The sequence below is a fragment of the Pelodiscus sinensis genome, chromosome 4 (genome assembly GCF_052426305.1).
Source record: "Pelodiscus sinensis isolate ZL-2025 chromosome 4, ASM5242630v1, whole genome shotgun sequence".
NCBI classification, from domain to species: domain Eukaryota; kingdom Metazoa; phylum Chordata; order Testudines; family Trionychidae; genus Pelodiscus; species Pelodiscus sinensis.
Window position 1 is genome coordinate 24,888,257 of NC_143055.1, and position 20,065 is coordinate 24,908,321.

The 20,065-nt window shown below is 44.2% G+C and overlaps 2 protein-coding genes across 9 annotated transcripts in view; one reads left to right on the forward strand and one right to left on the reverse strand.

Annotated features, from left to right (window-relative positions):
* The window catches only part of EVC (EvC ciliary complex subunit 1), a 97,492-nt gene extending 79,527 nt beyond the window's left edge, over positions 1-17,965 (reverse strand). For 5 of the 6 annotated variants that reach the window (XR_016349392.1, XM_006128204.4, XM_006128202.4 and 2 more), the window contains exons 1-4: positions 17,780-17,965; positions 8,311-8,430; positions 4,527-4,610; positions 1,219-1,451 (exon numbers count right to left, since the gene is read on the reverse strand). Coding sequence is in view for 5 of the 6 variants with exons in the window: in XM_006128204.4 (XP_006128266.3) it covers positions 1,219-1,451; positions 4,527-4,610; positions 8,311-8,430; positions 17,780-17,965 (623 nt within the window). In the remaining variant the exon portion in view is untranslated. The remainder of the gene's footprint in view (positions 1-1,218; positions 1,452-4,526; positions 4,611-8,310; positions 8,431-17,779) is intronic. The other variant, XM_089777804.1, reaches the window with a different exon arrangement.
* Positions 17,966-18,357: 392 nt separating this feature from the next.
* Positions 18,358-20,065, forward strand: part of EVC2 (EvC ciliary complex subunit 2) — a 155,069-nt gene continuing 153,361 nt past the window's right edge. For all 3 annotated transcript variants that reach the window (XM_075930752.2, XM_075930753.2, XM_075930754.2), the window contains exon 1: positions 18,358-18,561. In XM_075930752.2, coding sequence (XP_075786867.2) covers positions 18,358-18,561 — 204 coding nt within the window. The remainder of the gene's footprint in view (positions 18,562-20,065) is intronic.

Here is a 20,065-nt window from a genome sequence, read left to right on the forward strand (position 1 = left end):
AATATAAAGAGATAAATATATAGATATCTGCCTAGCCACACAACAATTCAGTGGCAGAGTGAAAATTAGAATGCTGACTCTATTCAGATTATTATAGCATAGACTATAGTATCTGAGTAGGGACCTATGTTCCCTCTTGTAGGATGAGTAGCCCCCAAGAGTTCCTGCCTCAAGTACCTAAGGCTTAATCCTGCAGGGTACTGAGCACTCTGGCTCCAATTCAGCAAAGCATTTAAGCATGTGCTTAATATTAATTGAGTTATCCCACTGAGCTGGGAACAATCTATTGGATACTTTGCAGGACTCATCTCACAGTACCGGTAATTAGTTATTACTCCAGAGCAAAGTACTATTCAGAGTAAGTAAAGGTTGAATCTGGCCCTAAATATGTGTGTAGTAGTATAAAGGACCAATTCCGACACCCTTACCCATATCTGTTTCTGTGGTATTACTGATGAGGCAAGGAACTACTCAAGCATGACTGAATCAAATCCTAAATTATTAGTATATAAAAAAATGCTGTCCAGATATTGATCCTTAATAGGTGGGAAAGCTCTTGCATCCTGTTTTTAAAAGACTGAGAGATGCTGAGAGGAAAGTAGAAGTGGTACATTTTGTACTATGTGATTTGCTCATCCACTTTTTTAAATTTTATTTTTATGTATAGATTTGTATTAATGTTTTGAAATTCACAAAGACAATAAAGTGATTGTTATCATGAATGCATTTAGGAATGAAAGAGAGGGAACCAAAAATATTATTTTCAGCAGGGAACTTTGAAAATGTTGCTTATTAGGGATCTGATCCTATGGGGGGCAGAAGCTCTCAATGATTCTAATGGAAAGCATGCTCAGCCCCTGACAGGATTAAACCCTATGTGTTCAACGGCCTTTCAAAGCTAATACTATAGTAATGATCACAATACAATAAAAAGGAGTTCCTTGTGATAATGTGTTTTACAAAACCATTGTTGCCTGTACTTTTCCCAGAATTCTATCATAAATAAACCAATTTGCAATATACAATAGTACACCGTTTCCTTGGTTTCCAAGAAAGTTTAGCTTCCTATAATTAAGTTTTTATGTATGGACTGAATGCTTTCAACACATGGATTTAAGAACCCTGATTCTTCATCCATGCTAGATCTTTAACACTTTGTCTGAAAAAACGAGTGTGTGTTTTCAAACGACCAAAATTTATTGCAAGTTGTTTCTTTACCTCTCACAATTCAGAACTTCAGGGAAACAGGTCACCTTTAAGAAGGTTCGATCCTGAAATCTGTCATCACTAGTTGCAGAATGTATTGTAGTAGATGAACTACAGTCCTCCTTGTCTCCGTGACTAAGGGATCCAAGACTGCTTGATGCAGAAGTTTCCATTATCTGATTAGGCAGAATAGCTTGCTTTGGGTTCTCATGCAAAGATGGATTGGATGATCCATCTGCCAGGGGCTAGAGCAAAGAAAACTCATATGACTAATACTGAATAAGTTGATGAGCAGCTCTTGATACTGGATTGGATACTTTCACAATATTTTGCTGCACTATTCAACAAAACATCTATATACAACTTAAGTTTATAGCATAGGAATTATGATCATACTGCCTTATTAAGGGCAAAATCCTGAAAGGTGCTGAATGTCTCATCAGAATTGACTAAAGTGGAAACTGTATCAGACCCGTGTGAAATGCTGAAGATTTCAGTGTCTGTTGAGGGCAACTAGCACCATATAGGATAAGGCCCGTATCAATTTGCTGTAAACAAAACACTTCTGTCAGGTAAAAGTCTTAATAATCAAAGCTACAAATACCAGAGTTATGGACTAATTGGTCAACTGGAAACCATGGGGAACCTGAAGTGACCAATCGGGCAGAAGCAGATACACCCTCGCCTATCCCTTAGAGAAATACTGTATTGAGCCTGTATTGTATCTTAAAGGTAGGTGCATGTGGCCTTTCTATCCTCACTCCCACTTCCTACTCCTTATAGTACATAGTAGTCACTTACAGAAAGGAGGTGATAAACCCTGTTTTTTCCTCTCCCTCCTTTCCACAGCTGGGAAGGAGACAAGCCTAGAAGTTCAGAGCAGGGGAAAGAAACTTCCTGAGTTACTACAGGTTGAACCTCCCAAATCCTGGACTCTCTAGTCAGACAACATCCATGTCTGGGCAGGGCCACAGATGTTGCTTGACCAGACAACATGGGAGCTGGGGAACTCGGGATGGACCAACAGTGGCTGAGCCAGATAGCAGCTGGGGAACCCCTGACCTCTTGGGAAACCCCCAAGGTCAATGGGGCCAGGCGTGGCGCCGCCCCAGCAGGGGAATCCTAAGTGACAGCTGGGCCAGGCAGCTGGGGAGTCCCAGCCTCAGCCGAGAAACCCCCAGCTGCAGAGAGGCTGCCAGTGGTATGAAGCCCAGCCAGGGAACCCCTGGCAGCAACAGGGCCAGTGGTGGCCAGGCAGCCCCTACTGGAACCCCAGGAAACCCCTGGTGGCAGAGGGGCTAGGGTGACTGGGCAGCACTAGCCGAGAATGTCCCGGCTGAAGTGGGGATGGCAGAGGCAGGCGGCCCTGCCAGGGGACCCCTGGGGAACACCCTGCGGCAGCGGGGCCGCAGTGGCCAGATGGTCCAGGCTGGGAGCCTGGGGGGACACTGAGGCAGCATTCAGGCAGCAGTATGAGGAGCCCCTGCTGGGCCAGCATTAGAGGGGGCAGGGCAGGGCAGGAAGTTCCAGGGAGAGGAGCCCGGGAGCAGGCAGTCAGCAGGGGAGCACTTGGCTGCCTCGACACTGCACTCTGGAGGAACAGCTCAGTAGTAAAGTGCCACAGCCAGTATACTGACACTGGGATGTAAAGTGCCACAGCCAGTATATTGACAATGCCTCTCTCATCCTTGTAGCCAGGGGTTAAGAATAGGGATGTCAACGTGCAGACGACTACAAAATTAACTGATAAGCCTGGGTTTATCGTTTAAACTTGTCAACTACATGCCCTCCCTCACTGCTGTCTCTGTATCAGAGGGAGCAGAGTGGGGTGGTGGGTGGGAGATGGTTTTTATACCGGCTCCTTTTGAGGACTGGTTCCCACCTGACACTCCGTGCTGCTGCCTCTAATAAAGAGGCAGCAGCGTGGAGTGGCAGGCAGTGTTCCCTCTAACCTGGGGGCAGCACAACTTCATAGGTGATTAATCAGCTACGCCCAGTCAGAGGCTCAGGGCTCAGTGCATGGAGTTCACTGACTGGGCGGGACTGATTAATCCCCTGTGAAGCCGTGCTGCCGCACAGCTTAGAGGGAACACTGGTGGCAGGGGGCTCCCCAGGAGTGTGGCTAGGAGTGCACTGTCTGCAGCCCTGCCCGTGGGGACTACCGAATAGTAGTGTAACCGTTAAAAGTTGATGTGTTACACGACTATTTAATTCCATGCTATCTAACATCCCTAGTTCAGAAGTGCTCTGGCAAAAAAAACAGCCAGCTGGGGCACTCGGCTGCAATGGGAGGAATGAGGTGCTCCCAGACTGGCTCCCAAGACTTCCTGCAGGCAGCCAGGCAGGTTAAAGGGGCTGGATGGGGGCGTCCCCCTCCTTGTTTGGAACTGCCATGAGCCCCCATCCCCGGGGACCATTTTGGGGCAGGAGAGGAGGAGCAGCAGCTGTAGATACCAGGTTGCTGCTGTTCTTCTCCTTCCCATGACTACTAGGGAGCAAGGGGAAAGTGCACAGCCTGCTGCATTCCTCTCTCTCCCAGCTGCCCAGGGAGGAATGCAGCAGACTGTGCACTTTTCCTCACTCCCTGATAGTCAGGGGAAGGGGAAGGAGAAGGGCCCCAGCAAGGCCCTTCCTCCCACCTGCACTCATCCCAACATACCCAGTCCACTGCCCTGAACGCCTTCCCCTGACTCCTGCACCCAAATACCCCCAGCTCCCTTCCCTGAACCCTCTGCCCTAACACCTCCATCCCCACATCCCCCATCCCTGACTCCTGCACCCAAATACCCCCAGTTCCCTTCCCTGAACCCTCTGCCCTGACACCTCCATCCCCACAATCCCATCCCTGACTCCTGCACCCTCCCACACTCTCAGCTCCCTACCCTGAGCTTCTTCACCCCCAAGCTCCTGCCCTTACTCCTGCTACCCTCCGCCACATTTCCAGCCCCTGTACTGACCCCACCGCACTCCACTCCACACTTAAATTTCTTATAGGCAATGTTTTACTACACACCCCTGTCCTCCTCCCCTGAATGCCCCCCCAGGGGGTGTGACATGATAGTACATGTAAGAAACGTATTATTTTCATCCCTACAGGGGGTAGAACCAACTGCTTGGCTCCAGCTTGGCTTGCCCTCGCTCCAAGCATTCTGCCCTGAGGAGCACTCCATAACGACTTGTTCAGAGTTACAAACATTTCAGCGTTATGAACAATGAAGTGCCTGTAACTGTGAGATACCACTATAAATTCCTTCCACTGTTTCTTGCTCTACAGTTTACACAATCGCAGAATGGTTGCTACTTTTCATAAACATACTTACCCTAAATTTTTGATTGATCGGATAGACGACTTTTGCTTTTAAGGCAAAGGCTGTGATGTTACTGTTCAAAGAAGACTCATTTCCCTGTATGGAAACAACAGAAAAGTACTGTAAGGTTTGATAAGAACAGCAGCTCTTATTAGATCTTCAGCAGAAGTTCCATGCAGCCCTTTTGGTTGCATAACTTAAGAATGTTATTGATCATAAATTATCTTTGAACTTATACTATTAAATGAACCATCTTCTCATGGTCCAAGAGAGATTGTGAAGCCCAAATAAGAGGAGGACCTTCTATGGTTTTCTAATTGTTTTGGAAATGTATTATCAAGGCTCCATCACCAAAAAGGATTTTACTCTAGAAGTAATGAGGCCATAGGTTGTTTCATGGCACATTTTCCTTCCCTTTCCCCCTACAATGAAAGAAAAATCTAGTATTCCTAAGAGATTTTGAAACTACTTTAACAATGGAGACTCCTCAGGCTAGGCTACTATGGTCTGAATAGAAATTTATATATACATTTACATTCAGAAACAATAGAATAAAACTGACAGTATTTTTCCAAGAACGACTTAAAACATAAATACCGGAAAACTCTTAACCGTGCCCCTGGGAAAGACAGAGGTTCTTTCAAATGGATTTTTTTTAATAGATAATATATTCTGTTCAGTCTGTCGGCAGCAAATTATAGTCCAGCAGATTTCCTGTTCATGTTTTTTATTTCATTTCGTCTCAATGCATACAGTATGGTGATCTGCAGTGTGTCTGGGTTATACAATGTACCTTGGGAATGTGAGCGGCAAACAATAACTGAGACTGTTGAAAACAAAGTTTCCAGAGGTTTTTACACTCCCACATTCCTTGTATTACTAATAGAAAAATCTGGTTTGCTGAAATTTATGCAGTTGCTAGTTCAAGGATTTCTGTAAGAAATGAGGAGTCGCTAAGGGAGCCTGAACTTAAACAGTGAAAGGAGCAAATAGAGAAAATCAGAAGGAGTCATGCACTGATGGTTGCACATAATATCTGTTGCACTGCAAAACTTTACTTTTTGCTTCAATAACATAAACAAAGACACAGCATGCCAGATGGTTAAGTAGTCACGGCTCACACTGAGCAGTCCCACTGATTTATATGCATATACACATGAGGTAGGGTACTACGGCAATGAATAACTATTAACCTAACCTAGCATTTTTCAGCTATGCTGGTTAATGAATTGGTGGCTTAGCCTTTGTACACCTTTTGTCAGCAATAATTGCAACACATTTTTTTTAAAGGCTTGGTAAGGGAGGTGGCTTGTGGGAAAGCCCTTCAAATAACAAGGCTCTACATTAAATGTGCTATAGAAGTGCTGTCATATTTGCAATATGAGCATACTATAGAAATTAATGTAGTGAAAGGTATGATTCTGTTCTTCAATGGGACTCTGGCTATGTATGAAGCTACAAATGTTTCAAAGTGTTCGCAGAAGAAAAACTAATAATTGATATGGATATAAAATATTTGCTGTTTACTAGTCCAAGAAAGCTCAGCTATTTAGTCATAAATCTGTCACTTATCTTGGACATGTCTGAAATAAGAATTCATTGCCTATCAGAACTTTACAGTACATTTAAAGTGTCTATAACAAGTACTGGCTACAATTAAAGTGCCTGTGTAACTACTTCTATTCACAAGCTAAGGACTGATCCAGCTAACTAGGACTCACATGCTGTGGGTGAGCATAACTTACTTTTATAGGCAGAATGAGGGGTACAGTTTGACTACACATTTTTAAAACAGTTGCATTCCTGACTCCCCTTCCTGTGTGGATAGCAGCCAAGAACATCAAAGTAAGATTGATTCCTTTATACATCTTGTGGGTATTGCCATTCTGATCACTCCTGACTACTAGAGTAGAGCATAAGGGCACATAAGCCCTTGGTCCCACCATGCGGATGCTCCTGACCAATCTGACAGTCCTGAAAACAGTCATATCAGCATGTTAGTTGCAACTGGGTTCTGTGTTGCTGCTGAGGTGAGTGTAAAATTAGCTCCTTTCCCATCTACCTGTCATCTATAGAACCTGGCCTTTGTATCTAATCATGGAGCTGCAGTAACTTTGCAGAGCAGCCTGTGAGGGGAGAAAATCTGGGAAGAAGGGGAGGTTCAACCTGTATCAAGTTTCTGGAAAAATGTATCTTCAAGCTTTGTGAAATGCCTTTGCAATCTGGTCAGACTCCCACTATCTAAAGAAAGCAGTAGAATACTAACACAGTGGTTTTGTGGTTCATTTTTTCCCATATGCTGGATATTTTTTGCCCTAGCCGTTTCTCAAGAAAGAATCGTAGTGAGTTCAATGGGAGTCTTGATACAAACAGTGGTTCTCATTCTTCCTGCACTACTGCACCTCTTTTAGAAGGCTGATTTTTCTTGCATGCCCCCAAGTTTCCCTTCACTTAAAACATCTTGCTTCCAGAATCAGATATAAAAATACAGAAGTGTCACTGTGCACTATTACTGAAGAAATGTTTACTTTTCTATTTTAAAAATATAATTATAAAATAATAAATGGGAATATAAATACTGTACCGTATTTTCCGGCGTATAAGACGACTTTTTATGCTAAAAAACATCCCCCAAAAATCGGGGGTCGTCTTATACGCCGGGTATACAGGCAGTCCCCGACTTGCAGGTTCGAACGGGGCTTATCTCGCCCCGGAGGACACAGACTGCGGGACCTCGTGGTCCCGCCGCCCGTGTACTCCGTGGCGAGAAAAGCTGCTCCGCGTCTCCCTGGTCTGCAGACCAGGAAGACGTGGAGCAAAGCCGCGGAGGGGCTCGGGCAGCGGGGCAGCCCAGACGCGCCGCGGCTGTCCCACTGCCGGCGTCCTCAGAGGCTTTGCTCCCGGTGCCTCTGGTCTGCTGGGGACCGTCTCCAGCAGACCAGGGACACCGGGAGCAAAGCTGGGGAGGCGGAGGGGCGCTGGGGCGCTGCCGGTTGGCCTCTTAAGGGGAGGTAGTCTTATACGGCGAGTATAAGACGAAAACCTATCTTTTAACTAGAAAATTAGGGGGTCGTCTTATACGCCCTGTCGCCTTATACGCCGGAAAATACGGTACTTATATTTCAGACTATAGTACCTAGAGCAGTATAAAGAAGTCATTGTCAGCATCAAATTTTAGTTTGTACTGACTTTGTTGGTTCTTTTTATGTAGCCTGTTGAAAAACTAAGCAAATAACCAGATAAGTTGTTGTACCCCACCCCCACAGAAGACTTCTGTGTACACCAATTGAGGCCTTAATGTTCTAGTCCAGTGATTTTCAATCTTCTATAGTAAACTTCTCTAGTTTTGTGGATTTGTGCAACTAGATTACATGCTCCTCTTCAGCTGAGAATTTTAATAATTTAAAGTCAAATGAAAATGCTTCAAGGAAATACCAAATTTGCAATGTTCTGGGTAGTTGTGGCTAAGAAGTGGAAGTACTGGCTACTGCCCTAAAATTCATAATATGATGGTACAGTGGGAAATAATTCCAGTGGATCTGAATGGAGAGTGAACTAATCTTCTGAGGTATCAATAGCTTCTAGGATCAGAACCCTTATTTCTTTGTTCATTGGTTCTCAGATTTACTACACTAAGTTTCCAATCTCTTTATTACAGCATTTGTATGGGAATTATTGTAATTCTTGAAAGGCCAAATTCCAAGCCTGCTGAAATCAGTGACATGTGGATCAACTGCTAAGTAAGCAGGCTAAATTATTAGACATCTACAAAAAGAATAAACTCTAAGTCCAGTACCATTTTCTCCTCTGACATTTGAGCTTCTGTTTTCTTCTTTCTCGGTGAGGGTGCATATTCATCAAGATGTCTGCGTACATCTGAGTTAAAGCTTTCCAGAAGCCTTTGGGAGTCATCTTTCTGAAATCCCAAAGCAGAAAAAAAAATCAACACCTTGAGTCATCATGGCCTCTTAGATAATTCTGTTTTATTCATAGGATATCCTGTGTAAGTTACAAAGTAAGTTCAAATGATTATTTTAATTTAACTATTCCAATTTTCAGAAAATGAGATTATAGACTGAGGAAACATTTTTTAGTATCATTGGTTTCTTTTTGCATTTACTGTCCTCCCCCAGAGCTGGAGACTTGGCCCGTGGAAAGGATAAAGACTCTGACTATAGCACATTCAGTGCTTAAAAGTCTTCTTCCTACCTTCAGCATCAAATGATTGCAGTATGGAGGAGTCACAATGGAACTACTCATATGATGAAGTCACACAGGTGCACAAGGTGTTTTGGACCCTATGATGGATGGGAGGAGTACTGCCTATAAAGGGTTGCACTCAGAGAATCCCTGAAAAAATCCAGGAAATGTTGGCAGGGAGCCAGGAAAGCCAATAGGAAGAAAGTGTTGCAATTTGAACTGAAAGGGGATCTGCCTGATTTCTTTTCTTTTGGGAAGTTTAAACCAAAAGCTGAAGGGAAAAAAAGATGAATTGAATGAGGGAGGGGCATCATGCCTAGAAAAGGAATATCTGGGCCTAGAATTGGACTGGACCTTGGAAATATGGATATGTGAGTAGATAGGGATTATTTTCAGTTAGACACAATCAGGTTAATTTCCTTGTTTTGAGTTTGGTTAAACTCCTCTATGAGGAGTCCAGATGCTCACCCCCCTACACTATAACTGAAGCTAAATCCCAGAGAAACAATTTTCTGTATTTTAATTTGTTTTCCTAGTTGCTTTATAACACCAAACAATCAAGTATGCTTTACCAAGTATATCTTTTGGTTTTGTTAATAAAATCACCCTTTTTAAGACTGTGATCTGATTCTTGTGTCCTGGGATGTGTAATGGGAGGTCTGTATATGCCTGTCTAAGACAGAGGACAACTATCAGAGATTACAGTTTGTTTCCTTTTTGTTTCAATCTCTCTTGTGGTAAAAGAGTTTGGGGTACCTCTCTGGAAGCAGTTCCCAAGTGGCTTCTTCCTTAGTTCAAGAAAAAAGTTTTGTTTTGTTTTGTTTTTTTCACTTGGGTGGTGGCAGCATACCTACCACCATCAGGGGATCTGTAACTTTGGGGACCTTTTAAAACAGAAGCCTCTAGAGCAGGAAAGTTCTTCTTCACACAATGCACAGTCAACCTGTGGAACTCCTTGCCTGAGGAGGTTGTGAAGGCTAGGACTCTAACAGAGTTTAAAAGAGAACTAGATAAATACATGGAGGTTAAGTCCATGAATGGCTAAGGAATGGTGTTCCTAGCCTCTGTTTGTCAGAGGGTGGAGATGGATAGCAGGAAAGAGATGGCTTGATCATTACCTGTTCAGCTCACTCCCTCTGGGGCACCTGGCATTGGTCACGGTTGGCAGACAGGATTCTGGGCTGGATGGACCTTTGGTCTGACCCAGTATGGCCATTCTTATGTTGGGGCAGGGAACCTTTTTTGGGTCAGGGGCCACTCACCCACAGAAAAATCAATTGGGGGTCGCACACAAGGGAGAAGTGGAAAAAAAACCCCTCACTGTGGCCACCAATAGAGCAGAAATATACTCCTTACATTCCCCTCACATGCCAGAGCTTAAGGGGGCCCAGCCTAGTAGATTTTGTACACTCCAGCCTCCAGGGAAGCAGCTGGGGGGCTGTAGCACCAACTCAAGCTTCCCAATGCTGGGGATACCTTGAGCGTCAGGGGCCAGATCCAGGCAAGCCAAAGGCCACTCGAACCCCCAGGCTTGAGGTTCCCCACCCCTGCTTTATAGGCATGGTGTTTTAAGGTCTCTTGCCGGCCCCTACCTTCTGCATTAGATGTGCCAAAGTAGGGAACAGCCTTGACAGATCCAAATAATGGACGAGGAAAAATGAGTGGCAATATAACAAGCACCAGGTGTGGGAGGGATAAGATAAGCTACATGTTTGAAACCATCAATGCTTAGGAAACTCCAACCAGTACAGAACTCTGTACTGTGTCGTCTCAGCAATATGTGCTACAGCATATACACCAAACCTGTCCAAAACTCTCAAGACTTGTTTCTCATAGACTGTTGCATCAAGTTCCAGGTCTTGGTCTAAGTACTCAATTGAACTGAAGGCACTCAAAAACCTGGGTCTCGGATATTTAAAAGATCAACCAGAGCCCTGGGAGGAGGATCATTGTTACACGCTGCTCCTCAGTGAAAAGTTCTCTAATAAGGGTAAATTTCATTGATGCAGATGAAAGACTTTTTTTTTTTTTGGTGGGGGGGAGGGAGAAGAGGTCTGAGACTATGGAAATAACTCCACCATATACTAAGGACCATGACCATCACCAACTTCTACTCCACGTGCAAAGTGCATTTCTTTGAGCTGCTTTCTCTAACAATCATATAGCAACATGTATATTAAACAAACCCACTACTAAAACTCTCCATTGTCTCCACAGAGAAGATATGAGAACAAATTATACTTGACATATGGTGAACTATTGGAAGGCACACAGATACGGTGGTGGTGAGCCTAATAGTGTAAGAACATATAAAACATGTGATACTATGGTTACTTATCAGAGGGGTAGCCGTGTTAGTCTGAATCTGCAAAAGCGACGAGGAGTCCTGTGGCACCTTATAGACTAACTGAAGTGTAGGAGCATAAGCTTTCGTGGACAAAGACCCACTTCGTCAGATGCATGTATGGTTACTTAGTTTAAGCATACTTGATGGCTCAAGGTTTTATTGAGGGAGAAGGGGGAAAGGAGAGAGAGGCTCTTCAATCCCTGCAAATGCCCTTCAACTTCCCTATACTGACTTATTTTCCATCTTCTGCCTCATATCTCCATTTTAATAACTATTTGTTGAGCTGTTCAAAAGTTATTGCCTATTCTACTTTCCACCTCAGTCCAGTCTTGTTATAAATTCTCCTTTAGTATTTACTTTTGCAATATAGTATGTAATTAGTTATTTTAGTACCGTTTCATATGACTCAATCCTTTCAGCCCCTATTTATCCTAATAATTTGTTTTCCACTGACTTCCCTCCCATCAGCTCTCAGATACCGAGGTGTCCAAAATTGTACATCATATTCTATGAACAGTTTTATCAGTGCTAGCTAGTGTGTTGCTTTTTTAAAAAAAGTTCATCTTTCTAGTATGGTGACAAAAGGCTCTTGCATGTGTAACCCAAAAGAGGCATTTGCTTTTCTTGTCTCATATTTCCTTGCAAGTTCACATTCAGATGGTCACTTTCAGCCATAGGTATTTCTCAATACTATTTTACAAGCATTTCTTTCCCATTGAACACCTATAACTTGGATTATTTATCCCCAGTGAATAAACTTGAATTTTTCCAGGTTGACTCTCTCTATTTCCTGCCCACATTTATAACCCCATGAGTTCCCTCCTTTCCACTCCTTTTTGTCCTTCCAATGTATTATGACAATAGTTCAAGTGACAGGTACCTCTTTTTAGAGATAATTAATAATGATACTGAATAAAACATGGTCTAACAACCATCGCAGTACCACCTCATCACACTAATCTACCAGAATCTCATAACTGGACAAACTTCTCTACAGAGGAAGTTTGTAGGCACAAGGTAAAACTGACTGGAGGGTATTACAGAAGAACATAATACTGCTGGAAGGCACTGGCAATAATGTCTTCTTTTTACATACTCCTAGAACCCTGCAAATCTGCAGATATCTGGGGATGTGAATATCTGTGGCTCATTTTTGCAGATACAGATGTGGATACAAATTTTGCATCCACACAGAGAGGCTCTCCTACAAACTCTTATCAAATGACCATGGTTTTGGAGAAACCAGACAGGCAAAAAGCCCAAAGAACAGCATTTGTACTTAGCTATATTGAACCAACAGTGACAGCAATATAAAAATACCATCTGTTTGGGAAAGAAAAATGAACAATTGAATCAGAGAAGTTTCCACCTCCATGGGATGCATTGATCTAGTAACTGAAGTACATCCATTACCTGGAAAAAGCAGGGCTTCAAGCAGAGTTTCAAATCTTCCACTTGAAAGCAGATGGCTACAAAGGTATTCCTCTCTCCCACAAGGCCTAATTATGATCAGCCCTATTGTGTGTGTTTGTGTGTATAGCAGGTTAGCTATGTAGTTCTAAAAAGAGATGTGGCTAACAAAAACAAACGACCCATTGAATGCAGAAAGAGCACTCTGTATGCCATTGGCTCCTGTGTCAATGCCAACCACTGTTACATTAAAGTAACTCAATACCATATAGGTCTAAGTCTGATGTAGAGGAAGAACCAACCAAAAGAAATCAATAATTGTTCCCAGAAAATAACTTGTAGTATAAACATTGTGATAACAAGCAAGGAACAGCTAGGATTAGTCTTTTAACAAAAGTGAAGATGTGCATATTTCCCCAAAGAAGTCTAAAATCAGACAACTGCATGTTAAACAACAGAACATGTGCTTTGGAAAACACTAAATACTAGTTTCACCCCATAAAATGTATTCAATATGCCTTGTCATTTTTCTACCTCATGCATAGTGTCTAGGAACATTGTCTCAGTTGAAAAAATTCTTCCATTAATTTTGTTGCTTTATAAGTGGCATTGTTCTCATTTGTTTCTAGGAGAAGACAGCTATTCTGTGATCAATGTTATTTCAGGAAGACTTCTACAAACCAGGCAAGTTTTCACTTGTGATCTGCAAGTGAGAAGATAGAGCCCTTGTCTGTACAAAAGTCTCAGAGGGAAGCCCTGTTAGCCTGTAACTTTAAAAACAAGTAGTCCTGTAGCACCGTAGAGACAAACATATATATAGCTAGTATCATGAGCTTTTGCGGGCAAAACCCACTTTTTCAGATGAGCTGGAGTAGAAAAAATGGGAACCCAGAATTTATAACAGAAAAAGAAGGGGGGGGGGAGTACCTGTCAATTGTAGTGCCGTGCTAATGAGGCTAATTGAGTGGACTAGTAATGTCTGCACAAGAAAAGTTGCAGGAAATTAGCTAAATTATTTTTAAAGGAATCTAAATAAACAGGTATCTCACCTGTACAGTGCCTGCAGAACACCACATAAACTGGTGTAAATCCCCTAACCGACATACTTAAATGAGTGTAATCCTTGCTTAAATCCCATCTTGTGCCAGTAAATTACAATAACAATAACTACAATAACAATAACTACAATAATTACAATAACAGTAAAGTAATAACAAAATCTATTGCTACATTTGAACTCGGCAAAAGAGGTTGAAGAAAACGAAACACAACAAAAGGAGTCATCAACAATCAAATTTGCGGTTCCAGAAAGTTCACATCCTTCAGAAATAGCAGGCTGTTCTCAAACTTCTGTCTCCACTCTGAACTTGTTCAAGTGTCCATCCCTGAGACGTCTTCAACCATCACAGGGAAATGGAGATAATTCAAGCACCAATTCTTCAGAAGATGACAACTTCGAAAAGGAATTGGATAAACAAGAAAGACGCTGGCAAGTTTCTGCGATTCATAATTGTAATGAAGCATTATTCGAGAGAAACTTTCGGGAAGATTGTGAGGTGATGGAGTCTATTGGTAGGCTAAAAGTTAAGTATGTTTTTGAGGCCATTCACAGCTACCCACACCGCATTCAGGCTCCCTGTAGAATTGCTTCAAGCATGCCAACAACTCAAGCTAGTGTAGAGCGACTGTTTTTGGCATTAAAGTTAATTTTAAATGATCTGCAGCAGGCTATGAAAGATGACCTGATCATTGCCATAATTTTTACAGATTGAATTATGAATGATTCTAGTTTGTATCATTGTTGATGACATTTAAAGTGTTTTAAAACTCTGAAAATGTTTTTTTCAAAATTACAGTATGCACTTTTTTATTTAGTTAAAAATTCATTTGAGTCGGAGTGCAGAGCAGAGTTGAAGCGAGCTGGAACAGTCACTATTGGTTCTAGAGCGGAGCTAGAGCAGAGCAATTCAAAAATTTGATTGCTACAAATCCCTGTCTAAAAATGACAATATTATGGCAATTTCAAAAACCAGCTGGCAAGAGAAGTTGCAGAACTTTATTTCATTTACAAGTTTGACGGCTGCAATAACAGTTTAAACAAAGACCTTAACTGGATGGCCCTCTATATTCCACACACTAATGACCTAAAAAGCCAAGCACCAGGTACTTAGAATCAACTCTATCAGCCTCATATACCATGGACACTCCAATTAACAATATATTTTTTTCCTTTTCTTTCTCTCCCCATCCGCTCTCTTTCTTTGCTATTTATTTGTGCCTTGGATCTCTTAACTCCATTCATCTGAAGAAGTGGGTTGTGCCTGTGAAAGCTCATATCATCTACATTTTTGTTAGTCTCTAAGGGTACGTCTAGACTACAGGCTTCTGTCGACAGAAGTTTTGTCGACAGATACTGTCGACAAAACTTCTGTCGACAAAGAGCGTCTAGACTACATTGAGTTCTGTCAACAAAGCAAGCTGCTTTGTCGACATGGTAGTGTGGACGCAAAGGACAGTTTACATGCAATAACACCTTCTGTCGACAGAAACTCTGTTGACAGAAGGCGTTATGCCTCATAAAATGAGGTTTACCAGCGTCGACAAAACTGCTGAGTTCTGTCGATGTTATGTTGACAGAACTCAGCGGTAGTGTGGATGCAGGTATAGTTTTGTCGACAAAAGTCCACTTTTGTCGACAAAACCCTGTAGTCTAGACACACCCTAAGATGCTGCAAGACTGTTTGTTTTTAAGTTTACTCATTGTAGCCCTCTGTTATATAATGGTCATGCCAATTCGCTTTCTGAATATGATCTGAAGAAGTGGGTCTGCCCCACGAAAGCTCATCATAATAACTTAAGAATAATAAACTATCTTGTTAGTCTTTAAAGTGCTACATGACTGCTTCTTTTGTTTTACCAAGATCAGACTAACACGGCTACCTCTCTGTGACTATTCATAAGTAATGTTACCAAGACATATATGTGGTGGCCCAAAAGGTATCATGTTGGTCAAAGGTAATGGATTTGTGTAAGTGAAGACTTCAATTTGATAGCATGGCAATGGTCTAATTCAGGAGCTCAATGCCCAAACCCAGCTGGACCTAGCTGCATTCAGTTGCTTACTGTGCTTTTTGTAGTGTTGTTGCTCCGTGATACACTGGGATTGGCATTACTGAGGTAGATTGGAAGAAGCTGCATATGTATTAAATACAGATGGTAAAACTGAGGAGTGAGCTCCTCCACCTTCCTGGGGGCAGTGGGATTCAGGCTTCTGGCTGCAGCCCTGGTGTGGTGGGCAGGAGGTTCCAACTGTGTAGCTTCAAGCTCCAGCTATACAGCAACGAGCCTTGTCCCCTAGCTCACCACTTTTTTCATTGTCTCTGGTCCCTGTGTCCTCCTCCCCAGCCCTGGGCATTGGTTGCATGGCATCAGATCCATCCCTGGCTTCAGGCCCTGGGGCCCCAGGACCTCAGGGTCTAGTCATTGGCCTTTGATCCCGGGCTCATTCCCTAACACCTGCTGTGCAGTGAGGAGCTCTGTCCCCTAAGATCTGGCCATGGGGCTTTGAGCTCTGACCCCCGGCTCACTCAATCATCCTGGGCTGCAGCTGTGTCCTCTGGCCTGGGGCTCCAAATATGCAGTAGCAGGTCTGGATCCTGGCCACAGGCCTGCGAGCTTCAGTCCAGCAACTAGATTTCCGCCCTGGGCTTGCTCCATCCTCCCCTACCATCACTGCTGGCTCTCCTGCCATCACACCTGGCCCCTGCTACCTCCCCACTCACCTTGTAATCGAGGACGTAATTTGTGCCCAGCTTTTCAGGACTGAGTACATCTGCTGTGAAAAGTGGTATTTCTATGTTTGTTAATATTACTTGTTAGCTAACTGGCATGTCTGTTTCTGTGAAAAATGAAATTAAGAAATATAAAAATATTGTGTTTTCACAGCAGCAGACTTACTAGTAGCATGTCTAAAAAACAAAAGCAAAAGAAACAACAAAGGACAAGAACATGCAAAGCACCTTACTGTATTTTTGTTTCTGTTCTGTTTAGATCTAGTAAAGAATGGAGATAACTACATTATTTTCAGTATTGTTTGAAAACCCCCCTACATAAATAAATTACATGATTTGTACATATTTATTTGTTTTTCCTAATGTCAATTAAGTATGTTAGGAAACACAGTAAGAGTGACCAACAGCAAAATCTGGTTCCTGCACTCTGAGGCCACCTAAACATTTGGGCTACGTCTACATTGGCATCCCTTTCCGGAAAAGGGATGCTAATGCGACGAGTCGGAATTGCAAATCCGCGGGGGATATTTAAATCCCCCGCGGATTTGCAATTCCGACTCGTCACATTAGCATCCCTTTTCCGGAAAGGGATGCCAATGTAGACGTAGCCTTGTTGTGAGAACTCTAAATCTAGATTCATCTGGACACAGGTACCAAATCAGAGGGGTTTTTGGTTTTTGGCTACTTTCTTGTACCAGGCTGTGTTAGTGTTCCATGTGGTAGAAAATTACATTGATTCTTCATATTGGCAGTGTAATTTCTGGGTTGGTGGACAAAACTCAGCTGGGTCCAAAAGGCTTCCAATGCTGAATCAAAGGTCTGTGGCATTGCTGCTCTGAGCCATGTCTGAGTCATCCTGAAGTTTTATGATGCTGCAGAATGGCTGAACATGCATTTTTATAGCTAGTGAAATTTGGACAGGTGGGGCCAAATACTTGCTGGATTCAGGAGGAATCAGATTCTGGGGTGCTGTGCACTACATGATGCATTGGTTACAGGAATGTTTTTGAGCAGTTGGAGTATATGCATTTGTTCTCTAATTAAAGGAAGTGGAGCAGTGAGGGCCAACTGCTGCATCTGACCAGATCCAACTGTCAGACATGGATTTTGTAGCATTATTGTATGTGGGTGAGTGGGGGGCAGATTTGTGCTGCCAGCTGGATCCAGTAGAATCCAGGTGGCAGCGGTGGGGTTTTGCCATGCTGTTGCACCACAATGTGTAATGCTCCAGGTCTTGCTATCACAGGATCACGTACATTAATTCTCTGTGTACATATTTGAGGTCGGAAAACCGGCTGGGATCCTGTCTTGCTGTTATGCCTCAGAGACTGCTTTCGTATTTTGATGAGCGGGAAGAGTGGCCCGACTTGTTCTACTTTTAGGCGGTGCCATTTGGGATGCGGAGGCCAAAACCTGGCAAGATCAGGTCTGACCTAGAGTTTTTTCCCCAATCCCGCTCCGTTCGCCCGAAGCCAAAACCTCCTCCTGCAAAGACCCCACGCCGCAGACACACGTACCTTGCCCTGCAGAAGAGGCCGGATCACATAGAAACCCAGCAGGAACGCGGCCCCGACGCCTAAGGCGACCCCCAGCAGCACCGCGGGCGCCAGCAAGCCGGGGACCAGCTGCAGGGATTCCACCCAGAAGTGCAGCCCGATCTCCCCGCGGCAGGGCCCCGGCGGCGTCGGAGCGTCAGAGGCCATGAGCAAGCTCGCGGGGAGAACTCGGGGCGCCAACTCTGCCCGGGACCGGGGAGAGACCCCGGGCTAGACCCGGAGCCGCGCAGCGAGCTCCACGAGCCCAGGGCATGCCGGCCGGCCGGCTCGCAGCCCTCTCCCTGCGGCCCAGGCTCCCGCAGCTCGGGGGGCAGGGACTCTAGTGGAGGGGGGAGTCTCCGCTCGGGACGGGCCAGCCAAGCCCTGCCCGGGCTGGGAGGGGGGGCGATCGCGGCTGACGTCGATGGCGGCAGCTCTGTGGCGCGGCGCCTCCGCAGCTCGGCCTGGTTTGTAGCCGGAGCCGCTGGAAACTTTCTCCGGGCCGCGAACTTGGTGCGGCAGCCGCGCCCCCTCTGCCCGGCTCCCCGCGCGCCTCTCTCATGCGTTCCCCGCGCCTGGCGCTGCTGGCAGCTGGCTGCTTGGCGCTGCTGCTCCCAGCCCGGGGCTCCCCGGCAGCCGGGCCCCGTCGCCTCGGGCAGCAGCAGCAGCAGCAGCAGCCTCCCCCTGGCGCAGACTTCGCTGCGGGGCAGCCTTTGCCTGCCAGCCCCCCGGTGCAAGGAGCCCTCCCTCCTCCCGCCGCTCAGGTAAGGGGCGCTTCGCCGCGGCGAGTGAGCTCGTGCCTGGACAGGCCTGGGGAGGTGCAAAGGGCTGCCGGTGTCTGCTGCCTCACTCCCTACCTGCCGGCCAGGGCAGAGGCCTTGACCCCCATGTTATCAAATGGGGAGTCTGAACTGAAGCCCCACATTCTCAAAGGGACTCGCTAACCTTTGGAGCCCCAGCTGTAGGGTGCTTATATCCGATTTGCAGAGATACCGAGCACTTATTGCTAGAAATGAGGCCCCTGGTAGTGGGGTGTCATTTTACATTTTGGTGTGTGTGTGGGGAGGGGAGGGGGGTCGGTGCTTAATTTGTACATAAGAACGCCCATCCTGCCTCAGACCAAAGGTCCTTCTAGCCTAGGATCCTGTCCTCTCTGCTGACAGTGGCCAATGCCAGATGCTGCAGAGGGAGTCAACAGAACAGGGAATCATCAAGCAATCCAATCCCTCTCTTGTCATCCATTTCCAGCCTCTGACACACACAGGCTAGGGACACCATTCCTACCCATCCTGGCTAATAGCCATTGGTGGACTTAACACCCATGAATGGATCTAGTTCTTTTTTGATCCCTGTTCAATTCCTGGTCTTCACAACATCTTCTGGCAAGAAGTTCCACAGATTGACTAAGCGCTGTATGAAGAAAAACTTCCTTTTATTTGTTTTAAACCTGTTACCTATTAATTTAATTTGGTGACCCCCCTAGTTCTTATATTATGGGAACAATTGCATCATTTTTCCGTACTCATTTTTTCCACATCAGTCATGATTTTATAGACTTCTATTACGTCCCCCCTTAGTCTCCACTTTTCTAAATTGAAAAGTCCCCGTTTTTTTATTCTCTGTTCAAATGGCACCTATTCCAAACCCCTAATCATTTTTGTTGCCCTTTTCTGAACCTTTTCCAATGCCAATATATCTTTTTTTGAGATGAGGCAACCACATCTGTATGCAGTATTCAAGATGTGGACCTACCGTAGTTTTATATAGAGGCAATAAGATATTCTATGTCTTATTCTCTATCCTTTTTTAAATGATTCCTAACATTCTGTTTGACTGCTGCTGCACATTGATTGGATGTTTTCAGGGAACTATCCACAATCACTCCCAAGATCTCTTTCTTGAGTAGTTATAGCTAAATTAGTCCCCATCTTATTGTATGTATAGTTGGGATTATTTTTTCCAATGTGCATTACTTTACATTTATCAACATTAAATTTCATTTGCCAGTTTGTTTGCCAGTCACTTAATTTGGACTTTTTGAAGCTCTTAACAGTCTGCTTTGGTCTTAATTATCCCGAGCAGTTTAGTATCATCTACAAATTTTGCCATCTGTTTACTCCTTTCTCCAGATCATTTATAAATATGTTGAATAGGAATGGTCCCAGTGCTGACGGTTGAGGACTCCTCTCTCCATTCTGAAAACTTACCATTTATGCCTACACTTTATTTCCTGTCTTTTAACCAGCTTTCAGTCTGTGAGAGGACCTT